At 47.9% G+C, this 25,064-nt stretch overlaps 1 protein-coding gene across 1 annotated transcript in view; it reads right to left on the bottom strand.

The window, feature by feature from the left end:
• LOC143278126 (uncharacterized) overlaps positions 1-25,064 on the bottom strand; it is a 55,973-nt gene that overhangs the window by 2,970 nt on the left and 27,939 nt on the right. Inside the window, exons 2-12 of the mRNA XM_076583157.1 lie at positions 23,383-23,546; positions 21,915-22,110; positions 20,674-20,787; positions 19,106-19,207; positions 12,924-13,163; positions 10,931-11,258; positions 6,006-6,117; positions 4,768-4,854; positions 4,122-4,264; positions 2,129-2,255; positions 708-803 (exon numbers count right to left, since the gene is read on the bottom strand). Of these exons, the coding sequence (XP_076439272.1) occupies positions 708-803; positions 2,129-2,255; positions 4,122-4,264; positions 4,768-4,854; positions 6,006-6,117; positions 10,931-11,258; positions 12,924-13,163; positions 19,106-19,207; positions 20,674-20,787; positions 21,915-22,110; positions 23,383-23,535 (1,698 nt within the window). The 5' untranslated portion in view covers positions 23,536-23,546. The remainder of the gene's footprint in view (positions 1-707; positions 804-2,128; positions 2,256-4,121; positions 4,265-4,767; positions 4,855-6,005; positions 6,118-10,930; positions 11,259-12,923; positions 13,164-19,105; positions 19,208-20,673; positions 20,788-21,914; positions 22,111-23,382; positions 23,547-25,064) is intronic.

Genomic DNA, 25,064 nt, shown 5'->3' with positions numbered 1-25,064 from the left:
CACTACGTCCTCAGTCCTGACTGTCATCACAGACACCACATCACTACGTCCTCAGTCCTGACTGGCATGACAGACAGCACATCACTACGTCCTCAGTCCTGACTGTCATGACAGACACCACATCACTACGTCCTCAGTCCTGACTGTCATGACAGACACCACATCACTACGTCCTCAGTCCTGACTGTCATCACAGACACCACATCACTACGTCCTCAGCCCCTCAGTCCTGACTGTCATGACAGACACCACATCACTACGTCCTCAGTCCTGACAGACAGCACACCACATCACTACGTCCTCAGTCCTGACTGGCATGACAGACAGCACAGCACATCACTACGTCCTCAGCCCCTCAGTCCTGACTGTCATGACAGACACCACATCACTACGTCCTCAGTCCTGACAGACAGCACACCACATCACTACGTCCTCAGTCCTGACTGGCATGACAGACAGCACAGCACATCACTACGTCCTCAGCCCCTCAGTCCTGACTGTCATGACAGACACCACATCACTACGTCCTCAGTCCTGACAGACAGCACACCACATCACTACGTCCTCAGTCCTGACTGTCACGACAGACACCACATCACATCACTACGTCCTCAGCCCCTCAGTCCTGACTGGCATGACAGACACCACACCACAGACAGCACACCACATCACTACGTCCTCAGTCCTGACTGGCATGACAGACTCACCAGGTGCCAGAGATTCTCCAGGAAAGGCAGCAACTTCATCAGTTCACGGTCACTGCGGTCCACGAACCAACTCTCGATGGGGATCCCATTGTCCAGCTGCCAAACAGCCAGTCCCTCATCACGCCCACACTCACCAAAATCCCTCATCACATCAACACTCACCAAATTCCTCATCACGCCCACACTCACCAAAATCCCTCATCACATCCACACTCACCAAATCCCTCATCACGTCCACTCACCAAAATCCCTCATCATGTCCACTCACCAAAATCCCTCATCACATCCACACTCACCAAATCCCTCATCACATCAACACTCACCAAATTCCTCATCACACCCACACTCACCAAAATCCCTCATCACATCCACACTCACCAAATCCCTCATCACGTCCACTCACCAAAATCCCTCATCACGTCCACTCACCAAATCCCTCATCACATCAACACTCACCAAATCCCTCATCACGCCCACACTCACCAAATCCCTCATCACATCAACACTCACCAAAATCCCTCATCACATCAACACTCACCAAATCCCTCATCACGCCCACACTCACCAAAATCCCTCATCACATCAACACTCACCAAAATCCCTCATCACATCAACACTCACCAAATCCCTCATCACATCAACACTCCATCAACACTCACTAAATCCCTCATCACACCAACTCACCGAAATCCCTCATCACGCCCACACTCACCAAATCCCTCATCACACTCACCAAAATCCCTCATCACTCCCACACTCACCAAAATCCCTCATCATGCCCACACTCACCAAATCCCTCATCACGCCCACACTCACCAAATCCCTCATCACACCCACACTCACCAAAATCCCTCATCACGCCCACATTCACCAAATCCCTCCCACTCTCACCAAATCCCTCATCATGCCAACACTCACCAAAATCCCTCATCCCTCCCACACTCACCAAAATACCTCATCACGCCCACACTCACCAAATCCCTCATCACACCAACATCCCTCATCATGCCCACACTCACCAAAATCCCTCATCACTCCCACACTCACCAAAATCCCTCATCACATCAACACTCACCATCTAACATCACAGTTATGGACAGACGAAAACAAAAGAACACACACACACACACAGATGTGTACACACACACACACACACAGACGCGCATACACACACACACACACACAGACGTACACACACATACAGAAACACACTCACACACACAAACACAGACATGTACACACACACACACACAGAAAGACACACATATACACAGACATGTAGACACACACACACAGAAAGACACACACACACACACACAAGACATATAGACACACACAGACAGACTGAAACACACACAGAGAGGGAGACACACACACAGAGAAAAACACACACAGACACACAGACGTTCCCACTAACCCACCTGGTAACCAAAGGCCTGGGGGGAGTTGTCGATGATGATGGTGCGGGCCAGATCACGGCCCAGAATACTCAGATCTTTGATGTAGTAACCGTTGATACACACGCAGTGCTCACGGAACAACCGATGCCTGCAACACAACCAGCCCTCTGTAAACACCTGACTACAACACAACCAACCCACTGTAAACACCTGACTACAACACAACCAACCCACTGTAAACACCTGACTACAACACAACCAACCCACTGTAAACACCTGACTACAACACAACCAGCCCTCTGTAAACACCTGACTACAACACAACCAACCCACTGTAAACACCTGACTACAACACACTGTAAACACCTGACTACAACACAACCAACCCACTGTAAACACCTGACTACAACACACTGTAAACACCTGACTACAACACAACCAACCCACTGTAAACACCTGACTACAACACAACCAGCCCACTGTAAACACCTGACTACAACACAACCAACACACTGTCAACTCAGGTATTCATTTCGTTACTGAACAGACTGAATGAATGCTAACTTCTTCAACAGGCGTGTGGGGGGCAGGGGCATGTGGGGGACAGGGCAGGTGTGGGGGGCAGGGGTGGGGGCATGTGGGGGACAGGGCAGGTGTGGGGGCAGGGGTGTGGGGGGATGGCGGGGGGGCAGAGGGGGAGGGGGGCAGGGGGTGTGTGGGTGGGGCAGGGGTTGAGGGGCAGGGGTGTGGGTGTGGGGGGACAGGGGTGTGGGTGTGGGAGTGCAGGGGTGTGGGGGCACAGGGGTGTGGGGGGACAGGGGTGTGGGGGGCAGGGGTGTGGGGGGACAGGGGTGTGGGGGGCAGGGGTGTGGGTGTGGGGGGACAGGAGTGTGGGTGTGGGGGGACAGGGGTGGGGGTGTGGGGGGACAGGGGTGTGGGGGCACAGGGGTGTGGGGGTGTGGGGGGCAGGGGTGTGGGTGTGGGGGGACAGGGGTGTGGGGGGCAGGGGTGTGGGTGTGGGGGGACAGGGGTGTGGGGGTGTGGGGGGCAGGGGTGTGGGTGTGGGGGGACAGGGGTGTGGGGGGACAGGGGTGTGGGTGTGGGGGGTGCAGGGTGCAGGGGTGTGGGGGGGCAGGGGTGTGGGGGCAGGGGTGTGGGGCAGGGGTGTGGGTGTGGGGGGACAGGGGTGTGGGGGGTGCAGGTGTGTGGGGGGCAGGGGTGTGTGTGGGTGTGGGGGGTGCAGGGGTGTGGGGTGCAGGGGTGTGGGGTGCAGGGGTGTGGGGGGCAGGGGTGTGGGTGTGGGGGGACAGGGGTGTGGGTGTGGGGGGGGCAGGGGTGTGGGGGGCAGGGGCGTGGGGGCAGGGGTGTGGGGGGGGGCAGGGGTGTGGGGGGGGGGCAGGGGTGTGGGGGCAGGGGTGTGGGTGTGGGGGGACAGGGGTGTGGGGGGCAGGGGTGTGTGTGGGTGTGGGGGGTGCAGGGGTGTGGGGGGCAGGGGTGTGTGTGGGTGGTGTAGGGGTATGGGGGGCAGGGGTGTGGGGGGCAGGGGTGTGGGTGTGGGGGGACAGGGGTGTGGGTGTGGGGGGGCAGGGGTGTGGGGGGCAGGGGCGTGGGTGTGGGGGGGCAGGGGGTGTGGGGGTAGGGGTGTGGAGGGGAAGGGGGGGGCAGGGGCAGGGGTGTGGGGGGCAGGGGTGTGGGGGCAGGGGTGTGGGGGGACAGGGGTGTGGGTGTGGGGGGGCAGGGGTGTGGGGGGCAGGGGCGTGGGGGGACAGGGGTGTGGGTGTGGGGGGGCAGGGGTGTGGGGGGCAGGGCGTGGGTGTGGGGGGGCAGGGGGTGTGGGGGTAAGGGTGTGGAGGGGAAGGGGGGGGGCAGGGGTGTGGGGGGCAGGGGTGTGGGGGGCAGGGGCAGGGGTGTGGGGGTAGGGGTGTGGAGGGGAAGGGGGGGGGGCAGGGGTGGTGGAGGGCAGGGGTGGGTGTGGGGGGCAGGGGTGGGTGTTTGGGGGCAGGGGGAGACTCACTTGATCAGTTTCTTCTCGGGGTCCAGGAGGTTCATGAGTTTGTCGGCGTACACCTTCTTGGAGGCCGTGAAGAGGATCACCTCGTACAGAGACGCCACTCGCTCCAGAAACTCACGGAAGAATGGGCGTGTCCGTACGTACACCTGTCAGGGCGACGACGATGATGATGATGATGATGATGTTGATGTTAATAATGAATGGCATCTACACGGCGCATTTCTCCTGTCTCACACTACAAACACACTCACTCACACCAAACACACACACAGACAAAATACACACACACTCATTCACACCAAACACACACTCACTCACACCACACACACACACACAGGCAAAATACACACGCTCACTCACACCAAACACACACACTCACTCACACCAAACACACACATACCCCCAATATACTCACTCACACAAAACACACACACACACACCAAATTCACACACTCACACCAAACACACACACCAAAGAGACACACTCACTCACACCACACACACACATACATACACACACACTCATTCCAAACATATTTACACCGAATAGACACTCACTCACACCAAATACACACTTATACCAAACACACTCACACCAAACAGGCACACCACACACACACGCACACCAAACCGGCACACTCACACTGACCTGGTAAGTGATGTCTTGAAAGAGAACAGGGAAAGAGAAAGCGGCATCCTCCATCTCTGTCAAGCTGCAGTGAACTAACGTTTCATCCTGTTCACACACATTACATTGATTTATCAGTGAACTAACGTTTCATCCTGTTCACACACATTTACATTGATTTATCAGTGAACTAACGTTTCATCCTGTTCACACACATTTACATTGATTTATCAGAGAACTAACGTTTCATCCTGTTCACACACATTTACACTGATTTATCAGTGAACTAACGTTTCATCCTGTTCACACATTTACATTGATTTATCAGTGAACTAACGTTTCATCCTGTTCGCACACATTTACACTGATTTATCAGTGAACTAACGTTTCATTCTGTTCACACACATTTACATTGATTTATCAGTGAACTAACGTTTCATCCTGTTCACACACATTACATTGATTTATCAGTGAACTAACGTTTCATCCTGTTCACACATTTACATTGATTTATCAGTGAACTAACGTTTCATCCTGTTCACACACATTTACATTGATTTATCAGTGAACTAACGTTTCATCCTGTTCACACACATTTACATTGATTTATCAGTGAACTAACGTTTCATCCTGTACAGACACATTTACATTGATTTATCAGTGAACTAACGTTTCATCCTGTTCACACATTTACATGGATTTATCAGTGAACTAACGTTTCATCCTGTTCACACACATTTCTATTGATTTATCAGTGAACTAACGTTTCATCCTGTTCACACATTTACATTGATTTATCAGTGAACTAACGTTTCATCCTGTTCGCACACATTACATTGATTTATCAGTGAACTAACGTTTCATCCTGTTCACACATTACATTGATTTATCAGTGAACTAACGTTTCATCTTGTTCACACACATTTACATTGATTTATCAGTGAACTAACGTTTCATCTTGTTCACACACATTTACATTCATTTATCAGTGAACTAACGTTTCATCCTGTTCACACACATTTATATTAATTTATCAGTGACGTAACGTTTCATCTTGTTCACACACTTACATATAAAATACATAATGTGTTCCATCGTGTTGATACCAATGTGATTCTGACACATTTCATACAGTTTTCTCAGCTGAATACGATCACACCCAACACTAAGTAACAACACATCCACCTCACTCCCCCCCGAACCCCCTATCCAACAACACTGGATACCCCCCCCCCCCCACCCCCCCCCCCACAACTGACCAAGTCTAGAACGAGAGAGAACTCGGGTGAGCTGCGAGTCTTCAAGGGAAGGGCTGGTACCCTGGCCCGCAATTCGTCTGTTAGGGGAGGCAAGCTCCGGATGATGGAGTACCTGTCAGCACAACACTGCATCATGACCATCATCACAACACTGCATCATCACCATCACCACAACACTGCATCATCACCACAACACTGCATCATCACCACAACACTGCATCATCACCACAACACTGCATCATCATCACCACCACACTGCATCACCACCATCACCACCACACTGCATCATCACCATCACCACCACACTGCATCATCACCATCATCACAACACTGCATCATGACCTGTCAGCACAACACTGCATCATCACCATCACCACAACACTGCATGACCATCATCATCACCACAACACTGCATCATCACCCTAACAACACAACAACCACACCACAACACTACATCACCATCACAACAACCACACCACAACACTACATCACCATCACAACAACCACACCACAACACTACATCACCATCACAACAACCACACCACAACACTACATCACCATCATCACAACAACCACACCACAACACTACATCATCACAACAACCACACCACAACACTACATCATCATCATCATCACAACCACACCACAACACTACATCACCATCATCACAACAACCACACCACAACACTACATCATCACAACAACCACACCACAACACTACATCACCATCATCACAACAACCACACCACAACACTACATCATCACAACAACCACACCACAACACTACATCACCATCATCACAACAACCACACCACAACACTACATCACCATCATCATCACAACAACCACACCACAACACTACATCATCACAACAACCACACCACAACACTACATCATCACCATCACAACAACCACACCACAACACTACATCACCATCATCACAACCACACCACAACACTACATCACCATCAACACAACAACCACACCACAACACTACATCACCATCATCACAACAACCACACCACAACACTACATCATCATCATCACAACAACCACACCACAACACTACATCATCACAACAACCACACCACAACACTACATCATCATCATCACAACAACCACACCACAACACTACATCACCATCATCACAACAACCACACCACAACACTACATCATCACAACAACCACACCACAACACTACATCACCATCATCACAACAACCACACCACAACACTACATCATCATCATCACAACAACCACACCACAACACTACATCATCATCATCACAACAACCACACCACAACACTACATCACCACAACAACCACACCACAACACTACATCACCATCATCACAACAACCACACCACAACACTACATCATCATCATCACAACAACCACACCACAACACTACATCATCACAACAACCACACCACAACACTACATCACCATCATCACAACAACCACACCACAACACTACATCACCATCATCACAACAACACAACAACCACACCACAACACTACATCACCATCATCACAACAACCACACCACAACACTACATCACCATCATCACAACAACCACACCACAACACTACATCACCATCATCACAACAACCACACCACAACACTACATCACCATCATCACAACAACACAACAACCACACCACAACACTACATCACCACAACAACCACACCACAACACTACATCATCACAACAACCACACCACAACACTACATCATCATCATCACAACAACCACACCACAACACTACATCATCATCATCACAACAACCACACCACAACACTACATCACCACAACAACCACACCACAACACTACATCACCATCATCACAACAACCACACCACAACACTACATCACCATCATCATCACAACAACCACACCACAACACTACATCATCACAACAACCACACCACAACACTACATCATCATCATCACAACAACCACACCACAACACTACATCATCACAACAACCACACCACAACACTACATCATCACAACAACCACACCACAACACTACATCACCATCATCACAACAACCACACCACAACACTACATCACCATCATCACAACAACCACACCACAACACTACATCATCACCATCACAACAAAACAACAACCACACCACAACACTACATCACCATCATCACAACAACCACACCACAACACTACATCATCATCATCACAACAACCACACCACAACACTACATCATCATCATCACAACAACCACACCACAACACTACATCACCACAACAACCACACCACAACACTACATCACCATCATCACAACAACCACACCACAACACTACATCACCATCATCATCACAACAACCACACCACAACACTACATCATCACAACAACCACACCACAACACTACATCATCATCATCACAACAACCACACCACAACACTACATCATCACAACAACCACACCACAACACTACATCATCACAACAACCACACCACAACACTACATCACCATCATCACAACAACCACACCACAACACTACATCACCATCATCACAACAACCACACCACAACACTACATCACCATCATCACAACAACCACACCACAACACTACATCATCATCATCACAACAACCACACCACAACACTACATCACCATCATCACAACAACCACACCACAACACTACATCATCATCACAACAACCACAACACTACATCATCATCATCACAACGACCACACCACAACACTACATCATCATCATCACAACAACCACAACAACCACAACACTACATCATCATCATCACAACGACCACACCACAACACTACATCATCATCATCACAACAACCACAACAACCACAACACTACATCATCATCATCACAACAACCACACAACACTACATCACCACAACAACCACACCACAACACTACATCATCACAACAACCACACCACAACACTACATCACCACAACAACCACACCACAACACTACATCATCACAACAACCACACCACAACACTACATCATCATCATCACAACAACCACACCACAACACTACATCACCATCATCACAACAACCACACCACAACACTACATCATCACAACAACCACACCACAACACTACATCATCATCATCACAACAACCACACCACAACACTACATCATCATCACAACAACCACACCACAACACTACATCATCACAACAACCACACCACAACACTACATCATCATCACCACAACAACCACACCACAACACTACATCATCACAACAACCACACCACAACACTACATCACCATCACCACAACAACCACACCACAACACTACATCACCATCATCACAACAACCACACCACAACACTACATCATCACAACAACCACACCACAACACTACATCATCACCATCATCACAACAACCACACCACAACACTACATCATCACCATCATCACAACAACCACACCACAACACTACATCATCACAACAACCACACCACAACACTACATCACCATCATCACAACAACCACACCACAACACTACATCATCACAACAACCACACCACAACACTACATCATCACAACAACCACACCACAACACTACATCATCACAACAACCACACCACAACACTACATCACCATCATCACAACAACCACACCACAACACTACATCATCACAACAACCACACCACAACACTACATCATCACAACAACCACACCACAACACTACATCATCATCATCACAACATCACAACAACCACACCACAACACTACATCACCATCATCACAACAACCACACCACAACACTACATCACAACAACCAGACCACAACACTACATCATCACCATCATCACAACAACCACACCACAACACTACATCATCACCATCATCACAACAACCACACCACAACACTACATCATCATCACAACAACCACACCACAACACTACATCATCATCATCACAACAACCACACCACAACACTACATCATCATCACAACAACCACACCACACCACAACACTACATCATCATCATCACAACAACCACACCACAACACTACATCACCACAACAACCACACCACAACACTACATCACCATCATCACAACAACCACACCACAACACTACATCACCATCATCACAACAACCACACCACAACACTACATCACCATCATCACAACAACCACACCACAACACTACATCACCATCATCACAACAACCACACCACAACACAACACTACATCATCATCATCACAACAACCACACCACAACACTACATCACCACCATCACAACAACCACACCACAACACTACATCATCATCATCACAACAACCACACCACAACACTACATCATCATCACAACAACCACACCACAACACTACATCACCATCATCACAACAACCACACCACAACACTACATCATCACAACAACCACACCACAACACTACATCATCACAACAACCACACCACAACACTACATCACCACCATCACAACAACCACACCACAACACTACATCACCATCATCACAACAACCACACCACAACACTACATCATCATCACAACAACCACACCACAACACTACATCATCATCATCACAACAACCACACCACAACACTACATCACCACAACAACCACACCACAACACTACATCATCATCATCACAACAACCACACCACAACACTACATCATCATCATCACAACAACCACACCACAACACTACATCATCATCATCACAACAACCACACCACAACACTACATCACCACAACAACCACACCACAACCCTTTCCCCCCTTCCTCCCCCTGCCACCCCTCCCCCCGCCCTTTTTTTTTTTTGTTTTGTCTGTCTAATATCACTTAATGTGGATAGACATTAAATGAATTAGTACAAAAAACCCACCACCAAAAACAAGCAACCTGGATGGATGACAAACAAAACAACACAACACGAACTCACGGGTCGTAGGCCTCCGACTCCCACTCGTAGCCGTCATCCTGATACTCCTCCTCAGACACCGACACCCCTGCAGTCATACTGCCGCTGCTGCTGGTGTTGGTGGTGGTCGAGGTGTACGCCGAGTAGTCCAGGTTCGAATCCAGGCCCCCTCCTTCGCCCTCGTTGCCCGGTGTGTACACAGCGATGGCGGCTCCCTCGCCAGACGTGCTGCACGTGCCCACGCTGACGGCGGCTGTGGTGGTGGTGGAAGGGGGGTGGGGGTGGGTCATGACGTGATGGGAGGAGGAGGGTGGTGGTGGTGGTGGTGGGGGCCAAGTCACTGTGGCTCCTGTTTGGAAGAGGGTGGGGGGGTGGGAGGTAGGAGGAGGGGTGGTTTGTTAGGATCGAGAGTTTTTTTGTTTGTTTCAGTGGTGTGTGTTTCTGTGTGTGGGGGTGTGTAAGTCTGTTTAAGTGCTGTGTGGTTGTGCGTGCGTGTGTGTGTGCGATGGTTGTGTGTTAGTGTGAGGTTGTGTGTGTGCGCGCATGCGTTTCAGTGCTGTGTGGCTGTGCGTGCGTGTGTGTGTGTGTGTGTGTGTGTGTGTGTGTGTGTGTGTGCACATGTGTAGTGTGAGGTTGTGCGTGTGCACGCGCATGCATTTTAGTGGTGCGTGGTTGTATGTGTGTGAGTGTGAGAAAGCATGTGTGTTATAGTGGTGTGCAGTTGTGTTTGTGTATGGTGTGTGTGTGTGTGTATGGTGTGTGTGTGTGTGTGTGTGTGTGTGTGTGTGTGTGTGTGTGTGTATGGTGTGTGTGTGTGTGTGTGTGTGTATGGTGTGTGTGTGTGTATAGTGAGAGGGAGACACACACAAAGAGAGAAAATCTCTGTGTGTGCATGCGTGTATGTGCACACATGCATGTGTTTGTATGTGTGGTTGTGTGTGTGTTTCCACACCAAGAAACAGCAATTCATCTGCTACACCAATGATGAAAGACAGCAGTGGATATCCTCGTACTGATTTATGTTTCATCAGTTTTTGTTGTTGTTTTTTTTAATGCATGAACTTAGTAAAGCCATTCCTTGCATGGCAAATCAAAAAATGTCCACACCTTGAAGTGCCAAACACATTTCCCCCAAGACTTTTCAAGACTTTTTCCATCCGTGAAATGGTTCTCTCATTTACCCAAGACTTCTCCCAACCCCAGATATCCTGACTCTAGGAACACAGTCCATAATAGACAACCAGACAATAGTAAGGCCATACCTAAACTGATGTCAACAGAATAGTAAAGCCATACCTAAACTGATGTCGACAGAATAGTAAAGCCATACCTACACTGATGTCGACAGAATAGTAAGGCCATACCTACACTGATGTCAACAGAATAGTAAAGCCATACCTAAACTGATGTCGACAGAATAGTAAAGCCATACCTAAACCGATGTGATACTGACAGAATAGTAAAGCCATACCTAAACTGATGTCGACAGAATAGTAAAGCCATACCTAAACTGATGTCGACAGAATAGTAAAGCCATACCTAAACTGATGTCAACAGAATAGTAAAGCCATACCTAAACTGATGTCAACAGAATAGTAAAGCCATACCTAAATCGATGTCAACAGAATAGTAAAGCCATACCTAAACTGATGTCGACAGAATAGTAAAGCCATACCTAAACCAATGTCGACAGAATAGTAAAGCCATACCTAAACCAATGTCGACAGAATAGTAAAGCCATACCTAAACTGATGTCGACAGAATAGTAAAGCCATACCTAAACTGATGTCGACAGAATAGTAAAGCCATACCTAAACTGATGTCACAGAATAGTAAAGCCATACCTGAAATGATGTCGACAGAATAGTAAAGCCATACTTAAACCCATGTTGATAAAATAGTAAAGCCATACCTAAACTGATGTTGACAGAATAGTAAAGCCATACCTAAACTGATGTCGATAGAATAGTAAAGGAACACCTAAACCAATGTCGACAGAATAGTAAAGCCATACCTAAACTGATGTCGCAAGCGTCAATGGATGTTGCCGTGGAGACGCACATCGTTGACGACGAAGGCAAAGACAAGTCGTGCTCATGGACGGGTTGGGAGAGCGCCAGCATGGGCAGACCACTCCCGCCCACAGCAGCAGGGGGGGAGGTGGTGGAGAACTGGTTGTTGTTGTTTTCCTCCAGCGTTTTGTCCTCGCGGCAGTCGGCGGGGGGTTGTCGGGCCGGGTCCTCATTCTCCTTACCTGTGGAACGGACAGATCTTTACCTGTGGAACGGACAGATCTTTACCTGTCTTTACCTGTGGAACGGACACATCTTTACCTGTGGGGACGGACAGAACTTTACCTGTGGAACGGACACATCAATGGACAGATCTTTACCTGTGGAACAGACAGATCTTTACCTGTGGGGACAGACAGATCTTTACCTGTGGAACGGACAGATCTTTAACTGTGGGGACGGACACTTTACCTGTGGAACGGACAGATCTTTAACTGTGGGGACGGACACTTTACCTGTGGAACGGACAGATCTTTAACTGTGGCAACAGACACTTTACCTGTGGAACGGACAGATCTTTAACTGTGGGGACGGACACTTTACCTGTGGAACGGACAGATCTTTACCCGTGGGGATCTTTACCTGTGGGGACAGACAGATCTTTACCTGTGGAACGGACAGATCTTTAACTGTGGCAACAGACACTTTACCTGTGGAATGGACAGATCTATACCTGTGGGGACAGACCTTTACCTGTGGGGACAGACAGATCTTTACCTGTGGCAACAGACACTTTACCTGTGGGAATGGACAGATCTTTACCTGTGGGGACAGACAGATCCTTACCTGTGGCAACAGACACTTTACCTGTGGGGACAGACAGACCTTTACCTGTGGGGACGGACACTTTACCTGTGGGGACAGACAGACCTTTAACTGTGGGGACGGACACTTTACCTGTGGGGACAGACAGACCTTTAACTGTGGGGACGGACACTTTACCTGTGGGGACAGACAGATCTTTAACTGTGGGGACGGACACTTTACCTGTGGGAATGGACAGATCTATACCTGTGGGGACAGACAGACCTTTAACTGTGGGGACGGACACTTTACCTGTGGGGACAGACAGACCTTTACCTGTGGGGACGGACACTTTACCTGTGGGGACAGACAGACCTTTAACTGTGGGGACGGACACTTTACCTGTGGGGACAGACAGACCTTTAACTGTGGGGACGGACACTTTACCTGTGGGGACAGACAGACCTTTACCTGTGGGGACGGACACTTTACCTGTGGGGACAGACAGACCTTTACCTGTGGGGACGGACACTTTACCTGTGGGGACAGACAGACCTTTAACTGTGGGGACGGACACTTTACCTGTGGGAATGGACAGATCTTTACCTGTGGGGACAGACAGATCTTTACCTGTGGCAACAGACACTTTACCTGTGGAAACAGAACTTTACCTGTGGCAACAGACACTTTACCTGTGGAATGGACAGATCGACAAACACGTTACCACAAAACCACGGCTCAAAACAAATGAACTGATAAATAAAACCTGACCAGCACATGTACAACCCTCCCCTCCCACACACACACTCACACCAACAAACACACATTGAGCACATTCACACACACACACTCACACCAACAAACACACATTGAGCACATTCACACACACACACTCACACCAACAAACACACATTGAGCACATTCACACACACACACACTCACACCAACACACATTGAGCACATTCACACACACACACACTCACACCAACAAACACACATTGAGCACATTCACACACACACACACACACACCAACAAACACATTGAGCACATTCACACACACACACACACTCACACAACAAACACACATTGAGCACATTCACACACACACACACTCACACCAACAAACATACATTGAGCACATTCACACACACACACTCACACCAACAAACACACACTGAGCACATTCACACACACACACTCACACCAACAAACACACATTGAGCACATTCACACACACACACTCACACCAACACACATTGAGCACATTCACACACACACACACTCACACACCCGCACTCCTCTACACACACACAACACCAATACACACAGCAACAAACACCTCCACACACATAACAAATACCCCACCCCACTCTCTCACCACCCACATAGATGCCAACCCCTGTCAAGTGTCTGTAGGAAATATCAGGAAATTTGGAAGGAACATTCTGAATTTGGTAGAAACACTCAAGACTCCAAGCCACATCAGCAAATGTACATTTTATCCACAAGGCACACACACACACACACACACACTCCATAGCTTGATCTGCCGGGCACAGATGCTGTTTGACCGAGACACAACTTAACTAAGCCACGGAGACACAACTTAACTAAGCCACGGAGACACAGCTTAACTAAGCCACGGAGACACAGCTTAACTACTTAACTAAGCCACGGAGAGACACAACTTAACTAAGCCACGGAGACACAACTTAACTAAGCCACGTTCTCTCTTGTTCCGGCAAACAATTAAGACGATCGGTCCACTCAACGCTGTTTCAATGTAACCATGCAGGCAATAAGCTGCATCATCGCGTGAGACAAAGGTTAGTAGTGACTGTCCTGACCTTGTGATCGATAAGTGACTGTCCTGACCTTGTGATCGATAAGTGACTGTCCTGACCTTGTGATCGATAAGTGACAGTGACTGTCCTGACCTTGTGATCGATAAGTGACTGTCCTGACCTTGTGATCGATAAGTGACTGTCCTGACCTTGTGATCGATAAGTGACTGTCCTGACCTTGTGATCGATAAGTGACTGTCCTGACCTTGTGATCGATAAGTGACTGTCCTGACCTTGTGATCGATAAGTGACTGTCCTGACCTTGTGATCGATAAGTGACTGTCCTGACCTTGTGATCGATAAGTGACTGTCCTGACCTTGTGATCGATAAGTGACTGTCCTGACCTTGTGATCGATAAGTGACTGTCCTGACCTTGTGATCGATAAGTGACTGTCCTGACCTTGTGATCGATAAGTGACTGTCCTGACCTTGTGATCGATAAGTGACTGTCCTGACCTTGTGATCGGTAAGTGACTGTCCTGACCTTGTGATCGATAAGTGACTGTCCTGTGATCGATAAGTGACTGTCCTGACCTTGTGATCGATAAGTGACTGTCCTGACCTTGTGATCGATAAGTGACTGTCCTGACCTTGTGATCGATACCTGACCTTGTGATCGATAAGTGACTGTCCTGACCTTGTGATCGATAAGTGACTGTCCTGACCTTGTGATCGATAAGTGACTGTCCTGACCTTGTGATCGATACCTGACCTTGTGATCGATAAGTGACTGTCCTGACCTTGTGATCGATAAGTGACTGTCCTGACCTTGTGATCGATAAGTGACTGTCCTGACCTTGTGATCGATACCTGACCTTGTGATCGATAAGTGACTGTCCTGACCTTGTGATCGATAAGTGACTGTCCTGACCTTGTGATCGATAAGTGACTGTCCTGACCTTGTGATCGATAAGTGACTGTCCTGACCTTGTGATCGATACCTGACCTTGTGATCGATAAGTGACTGTCCTGACCTTGTGATCGATAAGTGACTGTCCTGACCTTGTGATCGATAAGTGACTGTCCTGACCTTGTGATCGATAAGTGACTGTCCTGACCTTGTGATCGATACCTGACCTTGTGATCGATAAGTGACTGTCCTGACCTTGTGATCGATAAGTGACTGTCCTGACCTTGTGATCGATAAGTGACTGTCCTGACCTTGTGATCGATACCTGACCTTGTGATCGATAAGTGACTGTCCTGACCTTGTGATCGATAAGTGACTGTCCTGACCTTGTGATCGATAAGTGACTGTCCTGACCTTGTGATCGATACCTGACCTTGTGATCGATAAGTGACTGTCCTGACCTTGTGATCGATACCTGACCTTGTGATCGATAAGTGACTGTCCTGACCTTGTGATCGATAAGTGACTGTCCTGACCTTGTGATCGATAAGTGACTGTCCTGACCTTGTGATCGATACCTGACCTTGTGATCGATAAGTGACTGTCCTGACCTTGTGATCGATACCTGACCTTGTGATCGATAAGTGACTGTCCTGACCTTGTGATCGATACCTGACCTTGTGATCGATAAGTGACTGTCCTGACCTTGTGATCGATAAGTGACTGTCCTGACCTTGTGATCGATAAGTGACTGTCCTGACCTTGTGATCGATACCTGACCTTGTGATCGATAAGTGACTGTCCTGACCTTGTGATCGATAAGTGACTGTCCTGACCTTGTGATCGATAAGTGACTGTCCTGACCTTGTGATCGATAAGTGACTGTCCTGACCTTGTGATCGATACCTGACCTTGTGATCGATAAGTGACTGTCCTGACCTTGTGATCGATACCTGACCTTGTGATCGATAAGTGACTGTCCTGACCTTGTGATCGATAAGTGACTGTCCTGACCTTGTGATCGATAAGTGACTGTCCTGACCTTGTGATCGATACCTGACCTTGTGATCGATAAGTGACTGTCCTGACCTTGTGATCGATAAGTGACTGTCCTGACCTTGTGATCGATAAGTGACTGTCCTGACCTTGTGATCGATAAGTGACTGTCCTGACCTTGTGATCGATACCTGACCTTGTGATCGATAAGTGACTGTCCTGACCTTGTGATCGATAAGTGACTGTCCTGACCTTGTGATCAATAAGTGACTGTCCTGACCTTGTGATCGATAAGTGACTGTCCTGACCTTGTGATCGATAAGTGACTGTCCTGACCTTGTGATCAATAAGTGACTGTCCTGACCTTGTGATCGATAAGTGACTGTCCTGACCTTGTGATCGATAAGTGACTGTCCTGACCTTGTGATCGATAAGTGACAGTGACTGTCCTGACCTTGTGATCGATAAGTGACTGTCCTGACCTTGTGATCGATAAGTGACTGTCCTGACCTTGTGATCGATACCTGACCTTGTGATCGATAAGTGACTGTCCTGACCTTGTGATCGATAAGTGACTGTCCTGACCTTGTGATCAATAAGTGACTGTCCTGACCTTGTGATCGATAAGTGACTGTCCTGACCTTGTGATCGATACCTGACCTTGTGATCGATAAGTGACTGTCCTGACCTTGTGATCGATAAGTGACTGTCCTGACCTTGTGATCGATACCTGACCTTGTGATCGATAAGTGACTGTCCTGACCTTGTGATCGATAAGTGACTGTCCTGACCTTGTGATCGATAAGTGACTGTCCTGACCTTGTGATCGATACCTGACCTTGTGATCGATAAGTGACTGTCCTGACCTTGTGATCGATACCTGACCTTGTGATCGATAAGTGACTGTCCTGACCTTGTGATCGATAAGTGACTGTCCTGACCTTGTGATCGATACCTGACCTTGTGATCGATAAGTGACTGTCCTGACCTTGTGATCGATAAGTGACTGTCCTGACCTTGTGATCAATAAGTGACTGTCCTGACCTTGTGATCGATAAGTGACTGTCCTGACCTTGTGATCGATACCTGACCTTGTGATCGATAAGTGACTGTCCTGACCTTGTGATCGATAAGTGACTGTCCTGACCTTGTGATCGATACCTGACCTTGTGATCGATAAGTGACTGTCCTGACCTTGTGATCGATAAGTGACTGTCCTGACCTTGTGATCGATAAGTGACTGTCCTGACCTTGTGATCGATACCTGACCTTGTGATCGATAAGTGACTGTCCTGACCTTGTGATCGATACCTGACCTTGTGATCGATAAGTGACTGTCCTGACCTTGTGATCGATAAGTGACTGTCCTGACCTTGTGATCGATAAGTGACTGTCCTGACCTTGTGATCGATAAGTGACTGTCCTGTGATCGATAAGTCTAGTGCATATGGGTAATGTCACGACAGGAAAGCATGTGACAATGCTATGCAGACGAAACAGAACTCGTCGGAACAATTTTGACATTGGTGTACTGTCGGAACAAACTCCGATCAAGCGTGACAAAATCCCGCAAAATCGTTAACAGTTGGTATCTCTGAGCCACAACCACCACCACCCACCCAAACACACACACCCACACCCCCTCCATCACCCCCCCACCCTCTGTGACCGCCCGTTCCCTGACATACTGGAGTGTTCGGCGTCAGTGTCAGCGTCTGTCTCCATCACGTCCAGTTCCATGTCGATGGCACGAGCAATTACTTCCATGGCCAGTCCGCACTCCTCCAACGCTGGAACATCGTCATCCACGTTATCATCGCTGGCGTCATCACCAACATCGTCATCATCATCACCATCATCGTTGTCAACATCGTCATCCACGTTATCATCACTGGCGTTATCACCAACATCGTCATCCACGTTATCGTCACTGGCGTCATCACCAACATCGTCATCACCATCATCGTCGTCAACATCGTCATCCACGTTATCGTCACTGGCGTCATCACCAACATCGTCATCACCATCATCGTCGTCAACATCGTCATCACCATCATCGTCGTCAACATCGTCATCACCATCATCGTCGTCAACATCGTCATCCACGTTATCGTCACTGGCGTTATCACCAACATCGTCATCACCATCATCGTCGTCAACATCGTCATCACCATCATCGTCGTCAACATCGTCATCCACGTTATCATCACTGGCGTCATCACCAACATCGTCATCACCATCATCGTCGTCAACATCGTCATCATCATCACCATCATCGTCGTCAACACTGTCAACATCATCATCATCATCCTCACTGTCAACACCACCGTCATCATCAGAATCACCATCACTGTCATCCTGATAATCATTATCATAGTCATCATCTTAATCATTATCATGGTCATCATCATAATCGTCATCACCATCATTAGTTTCATCTTTCTCTGGCTAAATCCCAAAGTGACATCAGACTGAGCCAAAACAGAGCCACACACACACACATACACACATACTGACACACAAACGCTCACAACACACACACACACACACACACGCTCACCAACACACACACACACTCACCAACGTATTCACACCATCACTCACACATATGCTCACCAACACACATACACACTCACCAACGTATTCACACCATCACTCAAACACACATACGCTCACCAACACACACATACACACTCACCAACGTATTCACACCATCACTCAAACACACATATGCTCACCAACACACATACACACTCACCAACGTATTCATATCATCACTCAAACACACATATGCTCACCAACACACATGCACACTCATCAACATATTCACACACACACATTCCTCTTCTAATGTACCCCATGCCCTATCTCCCATGTGTACATACCCCCCCACCCCCCATAAATATCAATAAACAGTGAAAAGACGTTTAACTAAAGAAAGAAATGAAAGAAAAACACACACAAGCTCACCAGCACACACACACACTCACCAACACACAAACACACACACACTTACCAACACACACACACACTCACAAATGCAAACGCACACACACACTCACCAACACACACACAAACAACCTCCCCATCCTTCAACACACACTCACCAACACACACACACTCACCAACAAACCTCCCCTTCCTCCAACACACACACACACACACAAACCACCCCCCCCACCCACCCACCCCTCCCCCCCCAAAGAAAAACCATTCAAAGAGAGAAAAACAGAGAGAATGGAAGTAAACGACTGACGTTCGTGGGCGGCGATGGCGGGGTAGAGGGGGGAGAAGAGAGTGTTGAGGAGACGGGGCGGGCTGGATGGCTCTGGAATCGACGTCACTGCCACCTTGCTTTTTGCCTTCACACCTGACACACATCCACAACTGTCATGACACAAACCTTCACACCTGACACACACATCCACAACCGTCATGACACAAACCTTCACACCTGACACACACATCCACAACCGTCATGACACAAACCTTCACACCTGACACACACACATCCACAACCTTCATGACACAAACCTTCACACCTGACACACACACATCCACAACCGTCATGACACAACCCTTCACACCTGACACACACACACATCCACAACCGTCATGACACAAACCTTCACACCCGACACACACATCCACAACCGTCATGACACAAACCTTCACACCTGACACACACATCCACAACCGTCATGACACAAACCTTCACACCTGACACACACAACCTTCATGACACAAACCTTCACACCTAACACACACATCCACAACCTTCACGACACAAACCTTCACACCTGACACACACATCCACAACCATCATGACACAAACCTTCACACCTGACACACACATCCACAACCTTCATGACAACCCTTCACACCTGACACACACACACACACATCCACAACCGTCATGACACAAACCTTCACACCTGACACACACACACATCCACAACTGTCATGACACAAACCTTCACATCTGACACACATCCACAACCGTCATGACACAAACCTTCACGCCTGACACACACATCCACAACCGTCACGACACAAACCTTCACACCTGACACACACACATCCACAACCGTCACGACACAACCCTTCACACCTGACACACACACATCCACAACCTTCATGACACAAACCTTCACACCTGACACACATCCACAACCTTCACGACACAAACCTTCACACCTGACACACACATCCACAACCGTCATGACACAAACCTTCACACCTGACACACACAACCTTCATGACACAAACCTTCACACCTGACACACACACACATCCACAACCGTCACGACACAAACCTTCACACCTGACACACACATCCACAACCATCATGACACAAACCTTCACACCTGACACAGACATCCACAACCTTCATGACACAAACCTTCACACTTGACATGCATGGAAATCCAGAACATAGGAGGCTGACTCTGACTTATCCTATACACACACACACACCCACACAACACTGTCTCCTACCTCTCTTTTTGCCACGGTGTTTAGGTGGGTGGGGCGAGGAGGTGATGAAGCTGTCAGCTCCATTGACAGGCAGGGAAAGCCCCGCCCCTTTCACTGTCACCGGGGAGCTTAGCCCCGCCCCTCGCTTCACCATGGGCGGAGCAAAACTCGCTGCCTTGCTGCAGGCGCCAGAGGTGCTGGAACATCTGGTGTGAGTCTGCACATCATCGTCGTCATTATCATCATCACTGTCATCACCATCATGATCACCGTCGTCATTATCATCATCACCATTGTCATCATCATCATGATCACCGTCATCGTTATCATCATCACCGTTGTCATCATGATCATTGTCGTAATTACCATCGCTGTCATCATCTTTATGATCACTGTCAGTATCATCATTATCACCATGATCATTGTCGTAATTATCATCGCCGTCATCATCATTATGATCACTGTTATTATCATCATCGTCATCCTGATCATTGTTGTAATTATCATCGCCGTCATCATCATCATGATCACTGTTATTATCATCATCGTCATCCTGATCATTGTTGTAATTATCATCGCCGTTGTCATCATCATGATCACTGTTAGTATCATCATCATCATCCTGATCATTGTCGTAATTATCATCGCCATTGTCATCTTCATCATCACATGTCATTAACATTGTCGTCATCGTCGTCCTCCTACCACCCAACCCACTTTATTCATTTCTCACCCCCACTGAAATCATCATGATTACAGCGTGCGTGTGTGTTGTGTGTTGTGTTGTGTTGTGTGGTGTTGGTGTTGGCGTGCGTGCGTGTGTGTGTGTGTGTGATTGTTCACATCTGCCATTTATAGTATTTTCCTGTGTATGTTTTTCATTTTATCATGCCTTCATACATTGTTGTAAGTCATTACACACTACACATGCATTATTTCATGAGCGGCACTTACAGAGATACCAACCCCCGTCAAGTGTTTGTTGGAACAATTGGAAATTTGGTAGGAATATTCTGAATTTGGTAGGAACACACAGAATCCAAGCTACATCAGTAAACGTACATTTTACCTTCAAGGTGTAAAAACACTTGATTCAGCCACGTTCTCTCTTTCAGGCAAGCGATTAAGCTCACTGATCAACTCAATGCAGTTTCAATGTCAACACACACGCGTTTATCTGAGCATCACGTGAGACCAAGGTTAGCAGTGACTGCCCTGGCCTCATACTATATAGGTCCAGAGTGTCTGGGTAATGTCACAACAGGAAAGCATAAGACTTCGCTATGAAGTCGAAAATGAACTTGTTGGAACAATTCTAACATTGGCGTAACATCGGAGCAAACTGAGAAGGAGTGTAACAAAATACGGTGAAATCCTAACAGTTGGCATCTGTGTGCTTTGAGCCCATCACACGGGGAGTCAGTGCCGCGGTAAGTATTGTACATCATTATGAGTATCATCAACCCTACCCCCCCACACCCTCTATCACCTCAGCAGGGTCTGGCCGGTGTCTCCTCTTTCCGGCCCTCAGGGGGCTCGGGGTGGGGGAGCCACTGGGTTGTCCCCTCTTGGCGTCCTTGCGGGTGGCGCTGCGACACCTGGGCGGCTCCGTCACCTCCATCGTTTTGGGACGCAGCTGCATGCTGGGAAAATCTGCACACACACACACACACACACACACACACAGAGGTCATGAAAGTGTGTTATTTTTAGGTTCTGCAGAAGCTGCTAGAAAACGTTGGTGTGCCTGATCTAAATCCGCCCATGTTTCCATGATCATGTATTTTGATTCCATGTTGATTTGATATCACCTGTAAGATAAACAGCAGACCGAAGGCCATGATTTAATTGATACAGGTCTGAGTTTCAGTTTCTCAAGGAGCCGTCACTGCATTCAGGCAAATCCATACACGCTACACCACATCTGGTAGTCGGATGCTGGTCAGACACGCCCGGCAATGCCGTAGTGCATGGTTATATTTCTCAGGTCTGAGTTTCAGTTTATCTAGGAGCTGTCACTGCATTCAGGCAAATCCATACATGCTACACCACATCTGGTAGTCAGATGCTGGTCAGACACGCCCGGTAATGCCAGAGTGCATGGTTATATTTCTGTGTACCTATCACAGTGCGTTTCTTTCACAGAATTTTACAAGGACACAACACTCTCGTTGTCACCTGTTCTTTTACAGAATTTTACAAGGACACAACACTCTCGTTGTCACCTGTTCTTTTAAAGAATTTTACAAGGACACAACACTCTCGTCGTCACATGTTCTTTTATAGAATTTTACAAGGACACAACACTCTCGTTGTCACCTGTTCTTTTACAGAATTTTACAAGGACACAACACTCTCGTCGTCACATGTTCTTTTACAGAATTTTACAAAGGACACAACACTCTCATCGTCACATGTTCTTTTACATAATTTTACAAGGACACAACGCTCTCGTTGTCACATGTTCTTTTACAGAATTTTACAAGGACACAACACTCGTCGTCACATGTTCTTTTACAGAATTTTACATGGACACAACACTCGTCGTCACACAACGCTCTCGTCGTCACATGTTCTTTTACAGAATTTTACAAGGACACAACACTCGTCGTCACATGTTCTTTTACAGAATTTTACAAGAACACAACACTCTTGTCGTCACATGTTCTTTTACAGAATTTTACAAGGACACAGCACTCGTCGTCACATGTTCTTTATCAGTGCGCCAAGTGTGTGCTGCACACGGGACCTCGGTGTATCGTCTCAATCCAAAAGACTAGACCCTCAGTTTGAATTTCCTGTCAAACTTGGGAGAAAAGGGAGAGAGAGGGATTCGAACCCACTCCCTCACAGACGGTCTGTGTTGGTCAACCGTTCTGCCACCTTCCTCCTTACACACTTTAAACACACACACAGGTAATGAAAGTGCAACAGGATTTGGACAACAAAAATCCCCTGACAGAAAAATCCCCCGAGAAATTCTACACCCTGTGTGAGAGGAACTTTGGTTCTTTCTTTCTTCTGCGTTCACTCGTATGCACCCGAGTGGGCTTTTACGTGTATGACCGTTTTTACCCCGCCATGTAGGCAGCCATACTCCGTTTTCGGGGGGGTGCATGCTGGGTATGTTCTTGTTTCCGTAACCCACCGAACGCTGACATGGATTACAGG

Source organism: Babylonia areolata, chromosome 35 (assembly GCF_041734735.1).
Source record: "Babylonia areolata isolate BAREFJ2019XMU chromosome 35, ASM4173473v1, whole genome shotgun sequence".
Taxonomy (NCBI): Eukaryota; Metazoa; Mollusca; class Gastropoda; order Neogastropoda; family Buccinidae; genus Babylonia; species Babylonia areolata.
Note: the sequence above shows the minus strand (reverse complement) of the source record. Positions and strands in the feature narration are given on the sequence as shown.